At 42.9% G+C, this 20,146-nt stretch overlaps 1 protein-coding gene across 1 annotated transcript; it reads right to left on the bottom strand.

The window, feature by feature from the left end:
- Positions 1 to 4,046: 4,046 nt before the first annotated feature.
- LOC107192460 (tumor necrosis factor receptor superfamily member 4-like) lies at positions 4,047 to 15,362 on the bottom strand. The gene is made up of 2 exons (XM_015581719.1): positions 15,274 to 15,362; positions 4,047 to 4,919 (listed from the first exon to the last, which is right to left on the bottom strand). Exons 1-2 carry the CDS (start codon positions 15,340 to 15,342, stop codon positions 4,455 to 4,457), a joined length of 534 nt encoding a protein of 177 aa, XP_015437205.1. The 5' UTR covers positions 15,343 to 15,362; the 3' UTR covers positions 4,047 to 4,454.
- Between the last annotated feature and the right edge of the window lie 4,784 nt (positions 15,363 to 20,146).

Below are 20,146 nucleotides of genomic sequence, written 5' to 3'. Positions count from 1 at the left end.
CTAAGTCTGTCTTCGTTTTACAGTTGTCCCGTATTAACTTGTATTTACTTACGGTTGTAGGGGTCAAGAAGTGAAATGTAATAATCCACAATGGCTCCGTGGATCGTGTAAGTGATTAAAGGACACTTGGAACGTGTACGGGTTCCCGTAGATTTCGATTCGCTGAGCCATCGACCGTGCTAGTTCCTTTATTCCCTGTTTCGTTCACGATAAATCTTACATCCTTACACGTGCCCAGCACAAAGCTTAAATACCGAGACACTCGTTAACGAATGATATTAATACTTATGAATCGAAAGTAAGGATTTCTATATTCAATCTGTACGGGATATTCTCGAGTTGTTTTCGATCACGTTTTCTCTATTATCAATGACAACGTTAATTCCTTTATGAGTGTCAGGCTTTTGACTTTCGAGTCTTTTTTTTTTATTATTCAGTTCGGCGTACATGTATGTTTGTAAAATGCCCATGATTTATATTATTAAACTATACGTACATACATTATACATATATGTATTGTATAATCTCGTACAACGTGTGCCCTTTTGTTTTAACTTAAAATTTAACTCGAAACATTCGAATCAGAAATATTACCAACGGTTGCAAATTATCTAAAATTTTCATTATTGAGGATTTCATGACGTACATACATAGAACTCTGTCACCTAAAATTCTTATTACGATTGATTGATTTAGTGCCAAAAAAAGGAAAAAAGTCGCAGTCTTTTCTTCGATTCTGAAAGTATGTAAATTTCCACGAGGTCCATATTACGCGAACGCAACCAGAAGAAATTGTACGATGGTGCAGGGAGCATCGCGAAATCTGCCTAACACAAAGAACGTCCTGGAACTGGAACACACGTGGTGCCGCGTTACCATATTTTTTCCCCTAGCTTTTTTAACACGTTTTCGATCGGTAAAACCCCATAATGTTAACACAGTTGTTCGGTGAGTACCGTGTAGGAATTGCAACGGAGCAAAGTACATACATATTCATTTCGTGCCAGAATGTGTGCATCTTACGTTCGATACTCGAGTAAATGTACGCTAAACCGCTTCGTATTATTACACAGCACAGTTTCGAGACTTACCCGGGGCGTCATTGAACCGACGGTATATACAATCTTGAAGTGTTGATTTTGATACATATGAAAAAATATTTCGAGAAACGTAGAATAAAATTTGCTGATATAAATATCTAATTTCACTTTATTTATCCATCAGTGGCTATGTCTACTTACGTTAATGTTTACTAACAGTATGAATGGTAAGGTATTGCTTGTATCTTCGAATAATTTGAAGGAGGATAGATAATATGCAAGTAGAAATAGCGAATAATGGTCAGACATGGTTACAGCTGTATTCGGGAAGCAAAATTGACTCCTTTCCGAAATGAAGCCATAAAAAAATGTTATTCTATATTTTCGACTGATTTCGGACTGCTTGGTGACACCCGATACCTCGTCGAGACGAGAACACACACAATTGTTAGATTATTATGTTCACTCAAAGTTCCTTAGAAAGATAGAAGACACATTATAGCCGAGGTTACCTTAATTAATAGAGAATAATTAACGCAGTTGAATCGATGGAATGCGAGGATCATTTTAATCGTATTTATCTCATTACGGCATGTTTTACAGCGACTTATTTTTATAGATAGATTTTACGGTTGCGAGAGTATAATGACGTTGTTTCCAGATATCACTCATAAAGCCCATTATATTATCGTCACTCGTCGCGTGTAGCGGTATTCTTGATTAACGGTCGTAGCTTAGCACGTTTAGGGATTGTATATGTGTAATTCAGTTTCGCGTTGACTGTGAAACGTGAACGTTTTCACTGCTACAAGGTTCACCGACAGAGAAAACGTTAACGGGACGAAACAAAGAAAGTTATTAACAAGAATGTACAACGCTGATGTATAAAACGATATACTTACCGTTCGAAAGAACGTAGTCTACAAATTTTTTCTACCTATCGGTTTTCTATCGTTCCGACGAATAAAAGGAATTCTGCGCCGCGTGGATGGGGACGAGGAGAGTTGTCGAAACATTTTTAAGGCCGTTAGTGCATTATGGTAGCAGTGGAAACATTAAATCGAATTTAACGTTATCGCGAAACCGTCGTCACGATATCACTCGTTTACACTTTCTTAATTTCGATCGAAGCGTTATATCTCGTTCTTGGATGCAGTACAGTCGAGAGTTAAGACATACGCGAAAAAATGAAAAGAATTATCAAATTACGCGCCCTTGTATGCAGCTCACACGGCATCGCAAAAATGGTTATATTCGTTTGTATGTATTTTTCCTCTGACAATATTACTACCATTTATATCGTAGTGCACTGTGCATAATAATTCATGTATCGATAAATTTCTAACGAAATCACGTTGAATACCTGATAAGGAATGCGTACAATTCGACAAGACGCGACAATAGTTGAATTTCGAGATCGTAGCACGCGAAGAACCGTATACATATAGTATACATATACATATTATCTCTTTCTATCGTTTCGAGCGTGAACGTGACGAAAGGAGGGTGTGTAATAAAAAGAACATAGATTATTATATCTGTATACTTTATTGTGTCTTCAGTAGGCGTCTGTTGCGGCCACGTTCATCGGCGGAACGAACGATGAACGTGAATAAATAAAAACGAATAAAAAAGAACATAAGAATTATAGGTATTACTTTGATGAATTTCCATTCATGTCATACGATACAAACATCCAGGGTTGCGATTTGATTCCATCGTATTGGTTAATTTCACGAAACACTATGGTTTATCGAATGGAGAATGGAAATTCCCTGTTTTCGTTCCAATTAAAACCCTTCCACTATGGCAACGTTTGGGAATTTATAAGTAACCAACAAATACAAAAACCATCCAAAGTTTCGATAAGTGTGACCATAGTTCTAGCTACTATACAGGTATAGTAACGAAAGGATCAACGATTCGAACAGTAATTAAATCGCCTCGTTATTCTTTCTATTTTTATTCACAGAAGTGTATTCGCACACACACACACACAGACACTGTAGAGACATTACAAGGTGACCGCGATAAAGAATCTCCCCCGGGAGACAGAGGAGCGTGGAGAGAGCGAGAGTGCTTCGGGGTCTCTGAGGCACACGTGAATCCTCTTTGGAGAAGAACAGCTAAATTTTCCAATTCTTTCGCGGTGCATTTGCCGCTAAGCTGTTTTTTACTGAAAAATTTCCCTGGAGGGTACTTTTAGGTTATCTTGTAACATTCCCTTGGCTTCGACCGTGAAACGTTACCGCGGATTGAAACTTTTACATTAGGCCAAAGATTTCTCCAAAGGAAACTTCGCATGTTTCGAGACTACCGTAGAGATCTTTGGACGTAGATAAATATGTATACTCGTGACAGAAGTGTACAGAGACTTATAATCGGATTACGCTTAATTCGTTAAGCGTACCGATATCAAAGACGCAGTGACTCTCGGCAAGTTCTTCAACAATATCAATTATATCGTAAATCGAACCGTACAACGAGTCCATGAAACAAAGTATGCCTGTACACTTGTTGTTCGCACGATACGATCCTGTCGATCGTTTATGTACATTACACCTTATCGGCTACTTATCGGCTAACTGACTAGCAATCGAGGACCGAAGAACGCGGAAATCCGATCGATCGATCGGTCCCCTTCTCGAAAGTTTCTTTAACAGAGAGTTACGAAAGTTGATAGAAGGAGCACCAGAGTTAACGAGTAGTTCTAGGGAGACTTCTAACCGGTCCGGTTACAGCCGAGGGCGTACAATCGGAGTACGCGAATATCAATGAACTGAATATTCTCGGACTTCTCGACTGAATCTTCTTCGGGATATCTTAATTCCGTGAGAATTACGGAAACTTCACCGGAATAGCAAAGTTGATCGATGACCAGTAATCACATTTCAGGAAAATTTCGCAAGACAACGAACGCCATGAATTCGAAAAGAACGTACGCGGAAGTCGGGCAATTTTCGTCCCTGAGAAAATGTTAAAACACGGACCGATCCTATTTCGCTGTTCTTATCCGCCGTCTCTATGAATTCTTGAAAGAGTTCGCTACTTCCCAATCTGCAATTCGTTTCGGTTCCCTTGCTCTGGACACGATATACATATGTACACCGACGTCTCGAATGAATTTGATATCCCGCAAATGATTTCGCGTCTCCCGATTTTCTACTTAGAGTTAAGACTTCCAAGAATTCCCGTAGGAATTTCGTACGTGACGATTACGACGCGTTCCAATTTCTCGCCATCGCGTCGACGGACGGTCTAGTACGGCCACAGTGACGTTTATCCTTCCGCTTTTTAGCCTCTACCTTCGAAGAAATTCAACGCAACCGTGTGAAACACCAGGAACATATCGATTGCCCAGTTACCCTACCCTCACTTCTCTAGAAAGCAAACGATCCAGCAAGGACGATCGGTTTACAGCCTTTCCAAGGAGTTCAGTTCTCCAGCGACGAACGCAGCTTCGGCGTCTTTCTCGAGGACCTCCTTCCCGTCGAACAGTTGATCCTGGCCATCAGGCTCGTTCACCAGGACGCTCTCTTCCCCAGTCTCCTGCGCGTCCTCGGGCGCCAGGAAAAGGTTCGTTCGTCCTTTGCACTTTCTCTGGTAGTCAAGGTTGTCCGGGGCTGGCCTGTGGCAGGAGTCGCAGACGGTGTCGGTCTTGGAGGTACAAGAGTGCGCCTCGTAGAGACCTGGACCACACCTCGAGCAGATCCAACAGGGCTGAATGCTGTGATGTGGGCTGTAGGTACCAGCGGAGCATTTTCCGCATTCGGTGTCGCGGCCACGGACACATCGGTTCACCACGCCCCAGCCTGGACCGCATCTGCTGCAATGACTCCCTCCTTTCTGGTGCCTGATGCGTGGCCTGGCCTCGCTCACCTGGAACACCGGCAGATGCGCGCTCGGTTAGAGAGGTGTTGGGCTAGAGAGGCTTGCCTCTGGTGGTTAATAGGCTCTTTCAAAGAGCCTGGACTGTACACGTTGGGTTTTGTGGGATCAATTAACCGGTACCTGAATGGTGGTTAAATTTTAGAAGAAATTCAGGGAACAAGGAGTTAGTTCGTTTTTTCATAAATAGTCGAAAATATATGCGTTTGGTTATCGTACGAACGATCATAGGATAATTTTCTTCTAACTATGTAGAAACGTATGCTTCCTTTTACAATTTATTTCTCGTCCTGTCTAGAATATTAAAGCCATTGTTTGAGAAAAGAAAGGGGTGCAAACATTTCGTCGATAAAAACGTCGATCATCTTTCGCGATTGTCTCGTCGAATCGTGTTGTAATATTGTATCGAATATCGCAGGCAGCTCCGAAGCCCTTTTCATCTACACTTACAGCGTAGCGTAGCCGAGAACAGGTGCCAAAAAGGATAAAGCCACCTGACCCGTAGAAACACCTTGCGCCTTTCTTTCGTCGCGCATCCGACCACGATCAAGATACAGCCCGAGATGTAAATTAGGATTTTTTGTAGCCTCGGGTTTCGTTACTGTGCTTTTGTGCCTGCTGCCCCCGAAGTATCCCACCGATGTATCCTCGATTTAATTCAATCCAACCGACCAACTACTGCCGGATCATGGACAGGAATAACGGGGCAGGGGTAATGAATAAAATTCTGGAAATGGATTTATTTTTTATTGAAATTAAGTTGGAACAAAGGCGCAGTCTAACTAAAAAATAACCACTCTACTTAACATACGAAAGATATTTACAATTTCATGGTTGTCTATTCGATTTCGTTCGAAGGGGTAAAGAAGGCTGCTGTTGTTCGAAATGAAAAAGAAGATCGGGTCCAGACAGACGACGCGACGGTTCGATCGCAGCTGGCAGTAGCCGGCCGCTGACACGCGACAACGGTCATCAACGTATCAGGTGCATCATTGCACCGGGCCCCCCGTTCATGAAACCCTGTCGATCCTTTTCTGCCGTTTCGTAGCTTTCGTTTACTCTTCTTAATAACGAAGAGGACTATTCGCTTGTCCCTCGGCAACGCTATTGTCGACTCCGTTTAGAACATAGAGGTCACATAGAATGGCCTGAATCCCTTGAAACCTCGTGCTCCCTCAGCCTCTACCACTGGTGACTTTATTTAAGTAGGAGAAATCAGTCGATTCGATCGATATATTAGAATTTAATCAAAATCAAGGAAAATAGAGGTATACATAGCTTTAAGATTCGTAGCTTCGAGCACTCGAGCGATTGTTTTGGTACGAGGGTACTTTAGGAACAAACCGTCATAAACAGGGATTCCTGGACAGTTGCACATCACGTGTAAAACATTCGCGAGATTATCGCGAGTACACACCGCAACGAAACGGAAAAACAACTACATACTTTCCAACGCAAGACCACAACTGTGAGTGGGAGCACAAGGATATGTGAATGGAACACGTACAAGTACCCACGTAAGTACACTCGATCAATGCGTAATAATATGTATGCACATGTATACATATATGTATAACCAAGACTGTCATCTTATCGGTCTCGTAACACGAGCCCACTCCTCGCGTAAGGATGCACCCTGTCAATTTGCGGGTGAAGCGAGTCCGGTGAAAAGGCTTAATAATAGCGACCCCCGTGTGTCCCGTTGAACAAATTACCCCCCGACCGCATGTACGGCATATGCTCCCCTACCTCAATAAAGTAACCAGAGGTCGAGAGCAGACGGCACTCGGTATACATATACAATACCTACGTATACACACTCACCGCAATGTCGTACCGCTCACTGTCGCGCGTTTCTTTTTATCTCGATTTCTTCGAGCTGATGGAAACCCAACGCGGTAACCCGGTCACGCGTCACGCGTCACGAACAGGAACTCGCCGCGCAAATACAAAGACCGTATGGGACAATAATTCTCTTCTCTCTTTCGCCCTTTCTCGACCAACCGGAATTAATTTAGATTCGCTAGTCGTCGCGTACCATTGCACATGTCCGCGATGTTGTAGTCGAATCTAAAAGGTGTGTCAGACCAGAAAAGGTTAGGATGTTTTACCTGATATCACATTGGTCTACAAAGAAACAGTTGGAAAATAACCATCCGTATAATCGTTTCTAAAGAGCGGTGTTACATAACCAGCACCAAAGCCACTTCTTGTGGAAACGGTCGTCTCGCAAAAGAACGCGTTACGGATTATTCGCCGTGAAATTATCACGGCGCAAAGAAAACGCTTATGATGGCCGGGTGAACGCGAGACGGAACCGAAGAATAATTTTCTTCAGCTCCGGTGACCGGTGAACCGTACACTCTCTCGAAAGGGCACCGTCATCGTTCAAGGAGGGTTCTTAACTTTAATCAATAACAAAAGGGTGGTCTGTGAACGGGAAGCGAGGAAATTACGTCTTCGGAACGGGAGCCGCGTTGCAATCGACGGCCGGACGAATCGGTGCCGCGGCCGACTAGAAACGGGCCTTAACAATTTCCGATCGTTTACTTCAGGGTAACCAGGCACAGCCTGGCCGTAAAATGCGAAACGTCGAATGAACGTGAGATGGAATATCCTGAATCGATGAATCCAAGGAATTTGCAATGTGCTCGGTAAAGAAACTGAACATCGGAGTTTTTTTTTTTTCACAAAAACGGCGGCAAAATCGGCAAGTACGACGAGAGAGACTTATGATAGATATAGGGTAAATGTCCCAATTATTGCAAGTGTTCCAAAAAACTGGCACTTTATTTATTTTACTTAATAAGAACGTAACGTATGCAATGAATTTTGTAAGAGACAAATTTTATTATTACATCAGGACTTTGATTTACATAAAAACAAAGATATTCATGTATCATGTACGTACCTGGTGCTTAAAGACTAATGTTGAAAAATGAAAATGCAATTAATTATGCGTCGAAAACCGCGACTATGTACCTAAGTAGGAAGTGATGACGAAATCAACTAATACTTGTACGAAGAATATTTATAGACAACGTATCAATTGTTTCGCGAGAGAACAACTAGAGCGAAAGAAAAAAAGTAAAATGAAAAAATAGAATGATTTACGAGCGTACGTGGACCCGCAACAACGATGACGGAAGTACAACTGTGTTGGTAGTGTCGCGTATGAATAGGACTTCCGGCAGCACAGACGAACCGGAAGTGGTAATTGTGACGAGTTTTGTGTATTTCCCTTTTTTTTCAACGCCGGTATGCTGCCGCGTCGCACCAATAAATTCCAATCGAAAATCATTTCGTCCTGGTCGACGAATCGTATGATAGAAATATCTTTCCCTTCTAATTTCCTGTTCCGCGCGTCTCCCATCCGCCCCTTACGCTCTCGCTGAATTCATTTTTATTTTTTATCGATTTTTAAATAACCGATAAAACATTCTTATTCGAACGAATCAATTATCATAATCGTCGTCTTTAATTAGAAAGGAACCTTGTTATTTTTAGAGGCGAGACGAACTACTGACGCATTCCGAATCTCAATTTTCTCGTTATATCATATATTTAGCTGTGGCTCAAGATCTACATTGCTCGAGTAGCCAGGCATATTCAGCGCCCAGCTGAAGAACAGAGTTCGTTTTAATCGCAGTCTGCTGCGTACGGTGCAACGACGCGTACACCAGATCAAGCGTCGGTAGATGTTAACCCTTATAGTACTTTATAAGTTTTCCGGGTACCGTTCAAAAAATATCTTGAAATAGATGCAATCTTTAACGTTGACATATCTTTCTTGAAAATGAAAATCCGATAATAATTCGGATATCCATTTACGAAAATGAGAATTCAATTTCTTGGCTCGCTACTCATTTTTAAATCAACGAATAGTATGGTAACGCAACGCGTCTTTTATTACCGCCTCGTCGACTCGAATATTTCGGCGGTCTGGTAAATTAGTACCCTCGGGCCACTGTGTTTATTCAGCGGCGCGTGCAACGGTGAACTTTTGTCCTCGCCTTCCTGTACGAGTGCCCGGCGACACGCATAAAAATGTATATCGAATATCTGTCCTGTGTTCGATTCCCGAGCAATTCCATGCTTCATTTTCCAAATATTCCACGATAAACTTTCGATAACCGAAAAACCGTGATCAACACGTTTGTGAAGACGAAAGAGGAAACTTTGAAACTTTTCTACAAAAAGGCTCCTTTTCCTCGAGTCCCAAGAACACTCGTGTATGCCCAGTTCTGCTCGTGCAACGGTCCGTGGAATGTGGAACCAAGGGGGTTGATCGTTGCGCGCACGTGTTCCTAAGAGACATAATGTCCCGGTGCCGAGGAACACCGTGCCTAGAGAGTGCGGTGTCACGGCACGCTGAACTTTTCCCCCAGTAAGTCTCGACTTTTGTACGACGACCAGGGCGAGGATCGTCCGGCCCCGGGTTCCATGCAGGAAAGGCCCACTCGACTCGACTCGACTCGACTCGACTCGCCTCGCCTCGCCTCGCCTCGCCTCGCCTCGCCTCGAGGGGTGAAACGAATCGACGGCGCAGCTGCGCCAGGCAAGTCTGATAATTATCTTCCCTCACCGCCACCCCATTGTTCCTTGGACCGCCTCTTTGCGATCGGTCGTATTCCGTCTCGCGTAGCTAGTCGGCTCCTTCTTGCCGGACCCTAGGGCACCGACTTCCCTCGAATCGACTCCACTCCTACGCAGCTGCGCTTCGGGAGGAATATCGAAATCAAGGGGCCACGAGTCCCGGGAACTGTCTCGGGCGGGCACGATCAACGAGCCTGTTCCTCTTTTCTTCCGGCGAACGGAGAAGATATACAGAGCTACATTGTGGCGTAAGGGAATCACGAACGAGTGGCCATACTTACTGGAAGAAATATACAGGGTGCTTCTAGAAAATGTTAATTCTTTGTAGCCTCCTGTGATTTTGAAGTTATCGATATTTTTTTGGTCTAATTTAATTTATACATATACTGTATGGTGTGGACATTGTATTCTACATATATCCTCTAATTGCCCTCAAACTGCCCCGTTCCTCTTCTTAATTGTCCAATTTTTCGTCACGGTTGCCTCGTTCGTTTGTTGAGTTGTCAGAAGAGAGAATAGAACCAACGACTTGGACGAGTTTACAGTCAAACACATCTGTCGACGAGACAATAACAAAACTGATCGTCGGAAGGAAAGCCTGGTAGCAGGACTGGTTCGATGCGTTCGCCAGCCGGTGAACGTTCCCCACCGTGGCGGAGTCGCGATGTAGATGTTGTCGGGCGAGCTATTCAGTTCAGTGGAGTATTTCGTGGTTGCGCGGGGCTCATTAGCATGCCATGGGAACCGGGAGTCGGGAGTTCCGCCAGTCTCGACGGTTTTCGCGATCCCCGTCGACCCCGGCACGACCTACGCAGCCGAGCCAGCCTACGGGCCCCAGCTACGTACGCGTAGTCTCGGTATTGCGCCTCTTCTTCGGGGATATCCGGCTTCCGGCCCCTCGTAACATCTTCCGAGAACGGGGAACGCTTCATTTTACTTTCGCGAGAGACAAAAGCTTCCTGTTGCGAGGGGAATTGAAATTGCCCTGGAAACTGGATGTTCCACGGGTCGCTCGATTCGTTAATATTGTTGCGAGCGTTAAGGAAAACCGTGGAATTCTCCGTAGATTCTCCGGTGAAGTTCCCCGGGGTTAAAACGAGAGGCGCTTTACTACTTCAGTCGGAAGGGAACATTCATTCAGGATTCATTCCGTGTTAACCGCAGAAATTCCAACATGTACATTAACGTTTTTTTCTTTTTTCTATTTCTATGATTCTTTAACACTGGAACAACCAAAGCAGTCGGGGAATCACTGGGTTAGCACACTTTCGTAACGACAATTGTAAATGTTATAACAATGCATTTTCGCAGATTTTTAACAACTTTAATGATTGCGGTATCAAAATGAAGAAATTAGTTAATTTATAAAGTTTCAAAAGATTCTCGTGTTTATCGAACCGATAGAAATATTCATAACTGGATATTCGTAACATCTTTTAACCTGGAAAATGCAATAAAATAAAAGTTTTAATAGAACTTAACACTATTTATGTGGGCGTATTAACATAGAGTAAAGCCTCCAGTACAGAATTGTAAATTCTGCTCTATTTTAATTTTTACACAGTACTATCTGAAATTGTGAATTTGCATAAGTTATAAGTTTATCGTCGGTAATTCTAGTATTAAACCTCGCTATGTCTGTTAATCGACACGCTTTCATCTCCCACGCCCACTCGAGCGCCACCATTCATATCACCTTTTAAATTCCCCGATTTTCCTGGATAATCGACTAATCGATCTTGCACGCATATCGCGGCCCCCGTTAGAAACACGTTTCCCGCGAACACACACATACAAGTACTGATATCGTTAAATATTCGATAGGTCTGCAGAAGCTCGCGCGAAATTCGTTCGAGATACGTAAGTACTCGTGAAAGGCGACCCATTTACGCCCGATGCCGGGCGGAGTGGGTCGTTCAGGAATGCAGAAATTCGCGCCCGCCAAACTCTCTTTTCTCATTCAGCCTGCGCGCCCATGTTTATTTATCCAATCGGAGATACGCCTGACTCTTGTCTGAATTTCATCGAATTCTTAAGCTTCTCTGACCGATTCAAGTTGTTCAAACGCGTCTGACTCGCAGAAAGTCCTGGAATCCTGTCCATTTAATAGTTTTTTCTTCCTCAGAAACATGTTTTGGTTCTTTTCAAAAGTATTCTTTCAGCTACGAAATATCTGAAAACACTACCTCGGTGAATATGCATCTTGTGGTGGCACGTTCGAAGAATAAAGTGACAGCGTCCGAACTAGTTTCAAATGTTGGGGCAGTTTATGTCACCGGCTTCCCGCGTAAGAATTAATTCGGCAAGAGATAAGTTTTCCTACGGTGACAGTTTAAAACGCTTTCCCTCTCTCTCCCTGTCTCTCTGCGATGTCCGATCGCCGGCATTCGACCCCACCCTTGGGCTCGCGTGCAAGTGGACAGTGACAGTGTTCCGCACTCTGTTAGCACGCGCGGGAATAGCTGGCAGCGCGGAGGAAACGAGCTTTCTCAGGTACAGCTAGCCGCCTTTTGTCAGCTCCCACGACTTCTCTATCCCCCCATCACCACGTTCCTCCACTTTTCATCGACTCCGATCCTTCTTCCCACTCTACGTTTCCAGCTTCCTCCGCTCCTCTTTCCTGCGACAATCCCGCATCAGTCCGGCTGTTTTCTTTGTTCTCACAACCCATTTTTTCAGTCTCGATTTTCCACCACCGCTGTTTTTCTTCCGACGTCGTTCTAATTTCGTATTCCGTGCTCGTTTCTTCTTCAGACCCCCCCGTATTCTCGTGCGTTTAGTGTCATTTTCATACGGGCGAAAAACTTTTTTCCGCTTTAACAATTTTTGTTACGTTACACCGGCTCCTGCTTTCGTGGCTTCGCATTTGAATAAACAATACACCGATCGGAACGAAACGAGAATACACGAGGAATACTGAAAAGTTGGATACGCAATTTCTTCAGAATAAGTACTATTAGGAGAGTAATCGAATGTACAGTAAACGTTATAAGTAGACCACGGATGCTTATTCATTTATAGCATAGCTTAACTTGGAAAATGCAACAAGACAAATGGTTTCGATAAAGGTCAATACTATTATGTGCGCCTTATTATTACCATAGTAAAACCAGACAATTCAGAAGTGACAATTCTGCTTCATTTGAACTAGGCATTATGATATTGCTGAAAGTCTTAAAGAAATATGATTTAGGAGACATTAAAGCTCGATAATATACAAAGTAATACACCTGGTCTAAAATGTATAGTTTTTACGAAACATCGTATTTTCTTCGTGCAGATTACTGCAGACCATGTGTCCTAATACGTACGAGCGGTAGTGTACGTTCGAGAAGCAATTGTGACAGATAAATATCTCTCCCTCGTGCCCCGTCTCGTTAAAAAGCCAAAGCCGCGAAATAAAAAAAAATGCGAGTGAAGCTCGAACAGCCCCCCATATCTTCCGCGTCCCTTAGCCTTTGTATTCCTATTTGCACGAGTATCTCATTCCTCGGCCACTCGTTCCAACCCCATCTTTTGATCTTTCACTCTCCTTTCCGGTTAATGTTCTATTCCGTTTCCGCGTCGTTCCTTTTGTACAATCCTCTGCCTCTCCACGGTGGTTTCGTAGGTCCGCGTTCTCCTCCCTGTCATATCGTCCGTTCGCCGCCCTCGGGGTTTCCACTGTTCTTTCATCTTTCTGCCTCTGTTTTTCCACGCGGGCTTCACTGTTAATTTCGACAACCCTCTCTCTCTCTCTCTCTCTCTCTCTCTCTCTCTCTCTCTCTCTCTCTGGTTCTCCCTCGGACCCTCGACGCAACGCGCGCGTACAGTTATCTCCAGTGTTCGTCGACCTTTCAGCCTGGATCCTAATGCATATATGCATGCATCGCGTACACGAGGATGCGAAATAAAAGACCCCTCCCCTCGATCCCGGTTTTTTCTCTCTTGTCGGTCCCCCGTTCCTCCTTCCGATCGTTGTTACCGGGCCAGCATGCGAACCCGATTTTATCTATCCCCGATCGTTCTTGCCGCCAGGATAATTAACCGGCTGGAAATCGGACGAAAGCTCGCGGCGATCCGCCCGGAATTGGCTTACCCGGACTTACTCGGGTCGCTTAACGCGCTTCACTCGTTTTTTTTTTTTTTTTTCAGTACCACTTGTTTGTTTCGTGCTTTTTTCTGGGTCAAATATCCACAGTCATGGTCGACGATTCGTATGCTTTCGTAATTCTGACGGGGTCTCTGTATGTATAATATAAACAATACTCGCGATGTTTTAGGGAAAAATATAAATGAAAAGCGAAAACAGCACAGTGTTTCACAAGCACAATTTTTCTTCAACTCTGAAACGAGATGATATACAATACGAGAATTAGAGAAATAGCAAAATATTATTTTACAGATTTGGTCAAAGTAATGTACCAGAAGTGATTGGAAATCATTTGTATATGTACACTGATTACATAACTTTTATTATATCCTAACAGAACAATTTCGACCGGTAGTGTACGTGTGCACGCTTTGGTCCCCTCGTTTTGCAGTCTAACGACAGGACTTCAACTTTCAACGAAAGTCCAGGACATTTTCCACTGCTTTAAGAATCTCTAAAGGGGCAATCTCATGAGACGGTCGATTAATAAACGATGTGGATCATGAAGAACTTTAGGAACTCAGGGGACTTTTCAAAATTTCCCCGTCTCTGGATCATAAAAGATTCGAGGGGGGTCAATCGCAACGATGTTCTGCCTAGAAATTAACGATCCCATATCTAAATATTTACCAACCGGTGTAATTGTTAAGAATTATCGTTTCCTCCGCGGCGTTCAAGATCGCAACGCGTTTCCTTACGCAATTCATCCATCCTGCCTCGATCATAAATTGTGTCCCGTTGCGCGTAAATATACTTACGCGATGCCACCACGAGCCAACGGCGGCAACGGCGAAATAAAGCTTTCAATGAAGACAACGAAACGGTTCGACACGACTTCCTGTAATAACGTCGCGACGATTTCATTGCACTGTTTATGATTATCTCGTTTCAACGCGAGTAATTTCGTTTGCAAGGAATTTCTACGTTTTTCTACGAATCATTAAACTTTGTTGGTGAAACAAACGTATCAGCACGAGTATTTTCGTTGCGAAAAATTTCTGCACCTTTATACGAATCGTTAAACTTTGTCGACGAAACAAACAGATCCCTGGAACATGAAAACCGAGAGAGACATTCGAGGTTCGATCCAAGTGAATCGGATACGTCGCAGTCATTACGGATAAATCAGAATTAAACCCTGATCCAGTGTCGAGGGACGACGAATACGCTCGATAGGGATTTATATGCTTCTACTGCACTAAGCTTTTATTTCCTCGGACCTATATACCGCGGGCGTTTCGATACAAACGTGACACAACTGTAGAGCACACGATTCAAAAAGTGTCTTTCAAAGACACAAACGTCTTTGGCGTTTACATACGTACAATCGTCATCTATCGCTGGGCTGTTTTGTTTTAGTTCTCAAGCCTCTTTTAGGCATAGATTGGCATAGAATATAATATGTACAACACATTCTTACCTACAATTGGCTAATTCTAACTGCATCGTATACTAAAGAGTTTTATAAATAAATAAATAAATAAATCTATTCGAGTATACAACAATTATCGCGAGTTTGATCGTTAATGGCTGAAATACGCTGACAATCGAAAGATGCAGGCGGAAGAATGAATTAATCCGAAAGAAAACGGCGCGTTAAACTTGAAACTCTGTTACCTCGATGAGAACAGCCAGCAAACAGGAGGCGCCGAGGACGACGAAGATTGATCCCCGAACAGGAAGCATCTTCGCGACACCTTCCTTCCGTTTTCTTGTCTTCGTTGCTTTTTTTTGTCGAAAAAAAAAGTAACTGCGAACGTACCGGGGTGGTTCCTCGCTTACAGCATTCCACGCGATTCCGTCGACGTTGCACTTCAATCACCGAATAAATAAAACTCTCGTGTTCCCGTTCGGGACCACGGTGGGAGAGGAAACTCCGTTTAAAATCCAATTTTCACCGGTTCACGCGACTTCGTCGATCACCGAATGACACGATCTCACACGATTGTCGGTGGATCGGATCTATGTGGGATTGGATGAATCGATTTCCACGAAATATCAATCGAATATGCGAAAGAATCGACGACTAGTGAAAAGTGACTTCGATCGGGTTCGTAAACTTTTCGTTCGTGCCGAAAACGATTTTTAAAGGATTCACCGAGCAGAGATCCTGCTTCGGAGGAGGCTGAACGTGAATTGAGGAACAAGGCAAGCAACAGTGCAGCTGTTATTGTTGGAACACGCGCTCGATCACGTGGCTCTCCCCCACCCCATTACCGCGGCCGACCGCACGCACTCCAGCCGTAGAATAATCTTTTGCAACGGATTCAAAAGGAATCGCGTCCTGTTGTACTTATACAAATACACCCCTTACGATTTTTGCGACGGTCGATGACCCGTAAGATGACTCGATTCACTTTTTAATATCACGGTTTTTGCGCCGACTTGCAGTCAGAGCTTTTTTCAGGTCCATACCTGAAAGTAACAAACAAGTCGACGAAGTTTTGTTTTAAGCAAACAAACATTTTTCTAATACTATAATAGAACTTTATAGATAATTTATTTATTGTAAGATTAAATATATTTTTGCATTTAAAGGATATACTATATAACATTATTATAGTCACTTAAGCTTTATGATTTACGAAGCAAGAGTGCCTCTATTATAGAAGCGAAACACGTTGTGCCAGGTGTACTGGAAAATTTTCCGAACGATCGAGCGAGAAACTCGAGACCAAACCTGCACACGCTTCAGGACATTGCAAAAAAGCCTAGATTTTTTGGAAGGTGTTTCGGAAACACGAAGCCAGTCCGGCCAGTCGCCACGCGCCGCAAGTTTGCATCGCGTGCGCAACAATGCATACATACACGTGACCGTAAACGCCCACCGAGGAACCAACATTTTGTCCAACACCATCTACCAGTCGTTAACATTCATCGTTACACTTAATCACCGTGCCACCTTTAATATTTCTAGTCGATGACATACCAACGTACAACACGAATATCAACAAGCATCGATTCAATTCGCGGGCAGAAGTAAAAATCTCAGAGCAATTGAAGAGTGCTTGTAGAAAACACTCTAAGTGCCAAAAAAATTCCATACCATTTATTTATTTACTTTACTGATTAATTTATTACAGAATTCCAATTGTAACAATAAAACTACAAAGGGGAAATATGAAATTTTTAAATATTCTACACAGTTTTTTACGTCTTCACTACGTATAAAATATACCTACTTAACTTCGTAAGGTTTCAGGATATTGTCATCGAAACAGACTTATATCAAAGAGGCTCTCATTGCATCCCATAGTACAATTGTTTTCAGTTACGCCTACATTCTCGGTACAGAATTTTTCTTGAAAAATATCTAGTACGTCGAACATACTATATGTATGATATAAACGAAATTCCTATCGAAGATGTCCTCGTGTCGCAGATGAACTGTCCTGATGATTGCTTCGACGCATTAATAGCCGGAGCTAGAAAGGTAGAGGCACGCTCGATCGACGGGCTAACGATGAAACATTATCCATAGAAAATATGCGAACGACTATCAGCAGATTGAAAAATCTCTGGATCGCGAAAGCAGCCGTTCGTTCGTTCGTTCGTTCGTTCGTTCGTTCGTTCGTTCGTTCGTGAAATTCGAGATCGACACCGCGCACGGTCCACGAGATGGATCGAATGGAGGAATTTTGGTCGATCTATACATACATATAGGCGTCATCTCGTTCGATGGAAGGCGATCGGTTACCTCAGCTGCGGTGGCAGCTGACAAACCTTCTGCCGTGCCAGCTTCGTCGCTGTGTATCCACACACTATCCACCGGTGGATATTTTCCGTGGGACAGGTGCTTGCAATCTGCTCGGGCGACAGCAGGCACTCGCGACGATTTGTTGCCCTCGCAAACGATCATCGGCGAACAATTCGCCGAATCTCGTTGATCATGGACCATCGAGGTACCAAACAAAAGACAAGGCGTGTCCAGGTCCGTTCACGAATTTACAAATACTCCTGCGAATAGAAAGTTTGCAACAACTGTAGTCGACCCACCCCAATTTCTCCACTCAAGTACGCTCTCCTTTCGCGTGATGTTCCGTTGGATGATTGAAAGTCCATTACTTAGTTGTCAACTTAGTTGTCTTTAATACTTACCATAATCGATTTCGTGATAAACCCGAGTGAACACAAGAACTTGTGCCGAGAGACTAGTCTGGAATATGTAAATACGGTAAATCCTCTATGAGTGTTCGAACGCTCCACGGCAATGACAACGAGAGGTTCCAGCACAGTGATAGAGCTTGGCACTCCGAAGCCAATGATATTTCTTTCAGTCGCATACAGCCATTAATTTATGAAATATTCACGACAAAAAAATTATCAACAAGGATTTTCTGTACTTGAGGCTTTTATGGTTCCGACGTATGTATTGCTTATCAGAAAACGAGTAGTGTCTGACAGTGATTTGAAATTGGAATTTCGAGTGGAATAGTAAAATCAATACCTACAGATAATTTTCTTTGGATGGATATGAACTAGAAAGCTAAAAAAAAAATCGACACACGAGAAATAATAGAATTGTTAACGATACGAAAGACAGAGCGACAGAGAGAAATTAAGCGCGGTTGCCTTCAGTAAAAAAGGTCGGATTCGAGGTTGGCGAAATACACAGAAATCAGAACCGAACGATAATTAATCGTTCGGTGGAAATCGAATATTATCGAGGAGAAAGACGGTGAAACGATGGTTGCGAAAGATCTGTATTTAGTCCAGCTGTTGATTCCACGATCCCTGTAGACCGAGCGTTTCCCATACATAAATAACGCCTCGCCTACACCCACCGTATTATATGGTCCCATTATATCGTATTATATCAAGCAACCATTATCCGGTCTGTTCTCGCGTTGCTTCATCCTTGTCTCTAGACAACGTCGGCTAAAGTGTACCACAGGGACCGACCACGTTTCGATATGTCGATTCGCGATACGTATGTATACATATGTATATAGTACACGCTTCTCTCGTAATCAAGTATCCTGACATCTGTTGCTGTAATTATTGTTGTTAAAATTGCGGCGATCCAGGCGGAAAATCCCAAAAAGTTTCACTCAAGATGACGTGTGTCGAATTTTGATAGATGAAGGTGACACGTAATTGCTACTCGCACGGTGATGCGAGTAATTTACAAGAATGACAGTCACAAAATTATTTCAATATCGAAACTACGACTGAAATTATTCACCGTAGGTCTGGGAATACACAGGTAGAATGTTAAACAGAAGTCGTCTACCTACATAGTTAATACAATCGTTGTAAAAGTTACACGAACGCGTGAGCGCTCGCTCCTCGCACCGGTTCCTTCTCGATCGATAAGGAGAAGCAATCATGGGATCGTCGACGATAACAAGATATAATTGCATACAAGTATTCCATCTGTCGAACATCCAGGACGAAATGATTTCTCGGTGGAGTGTAATACCAGCGAATCGAAAACGTGGCGTCGAAGGCAACCCCCCTTTGCCTGGCTCACGCCACCGTGAACGATCGTATGAATTAACATTTTCATGTCGAGAATTGTCGGGTCGTTTTAATTTATAATTAAAAGCCCCCCGCGCCAATTGCCTGTACCATCGAATAATTGATGATCCTTCGCATACTGCGCGCTGGCATATTGAATCTTGTTTGCTAGCTTCCGTTTGCAATAGCACACGTACCAATCGATCGTTTCGTCGATTCCTTATCTCTTGACAATACAAAATGCGGACAACTTTTCGATCGTTAACGCATGTACTTTGTCATATGGAAAAGATTTGATCGAAAGTGAACAAGGAACAAGTTTGACGAAAGATCTTGGTCATCAGTCATCCTCAACATTTGCTGTCGTAGAGTTTAAATGGGGATAAAACTATGAAACCCATAAATCAGATTAACTTACGTTACAACCATTACATTATTCAATTGTTTGTAATGTATACACGATACACGTCGGAAGTCGGCATGTTTTCTTATTTTCAGCCGAGTTTTCAAGAGTTTCATTTATTTGTTAATTTAAGCGTGTAGGAGATTGCACGTCGAAAGAAGCAGACTGACATTTCTCGAAGAAAGAAATTCCAAAATATATGTATATATGTATGTATGTACGTACGTATGTATGTATGTATGTATGTATGTATGTATGTATGTATGTATGTATGTATGTATGTATGTATATATGTATGTATGTAGAGAAACTGACGCATAAACATCGTTGTCTCGACAGCTACCGAGTCAACGATGCATAGATGCGTAATAGACTGTATACTCGTAGTAACATATTCATGGATTCATTTCCACGTTGCTATTTTAATTTATTTTATTCAATCGCTAATAATAACTTGGATGACAAAATATTGAATTCAATTTAAAAGATCGAGAAGCCATCTATTAACCAGGTATGTGAACCAATATTGCTTTTACAAATATGCAACCTGCTGTGCTTGCTTGTTATACGTATGCATAATATAAATTATAAATTTATAAATAATAGACTGGGCGGTCTTATGGTAGG

This window comes from Dufourea novaeangliae, unplaced genomic scaffold (assembly GCF_001272555.1).
Source record: "Dufourea novaeangliae isolate 0120121106 unplaced genomic scaffold, ASM127255v1 scaffold343, whole genome shotgun sequence".
NCBI classification, from domain to species: Eukaryota; Metazoa; Arthropoda; class Insecta; order Hymenoptera; family Halictidae; genus Dufourea; species Dufourea novaeangliae.
Note: the sequence above shows the minus strand (reverse complement) of the source record. Positions and strands in the feature narration are given on the sequence as shown.

Coding starts and splice junctions, on each gene's coding strand:
- LOC107192460 (XM_015581719.1), bottom strand. CDS start 15,342: ATGCTTCCTGTTCGGGGATCAATCTTCGTCGTCCTCGGCGCCTCCTGT. Junction 4,920..15,273: donor TGCTGGCTGTTCTCATCGAG/GTAACAGAGTTT, acceptor CCGGTGTTCCAG/GTGAGCGAGGCCAGGCCACG.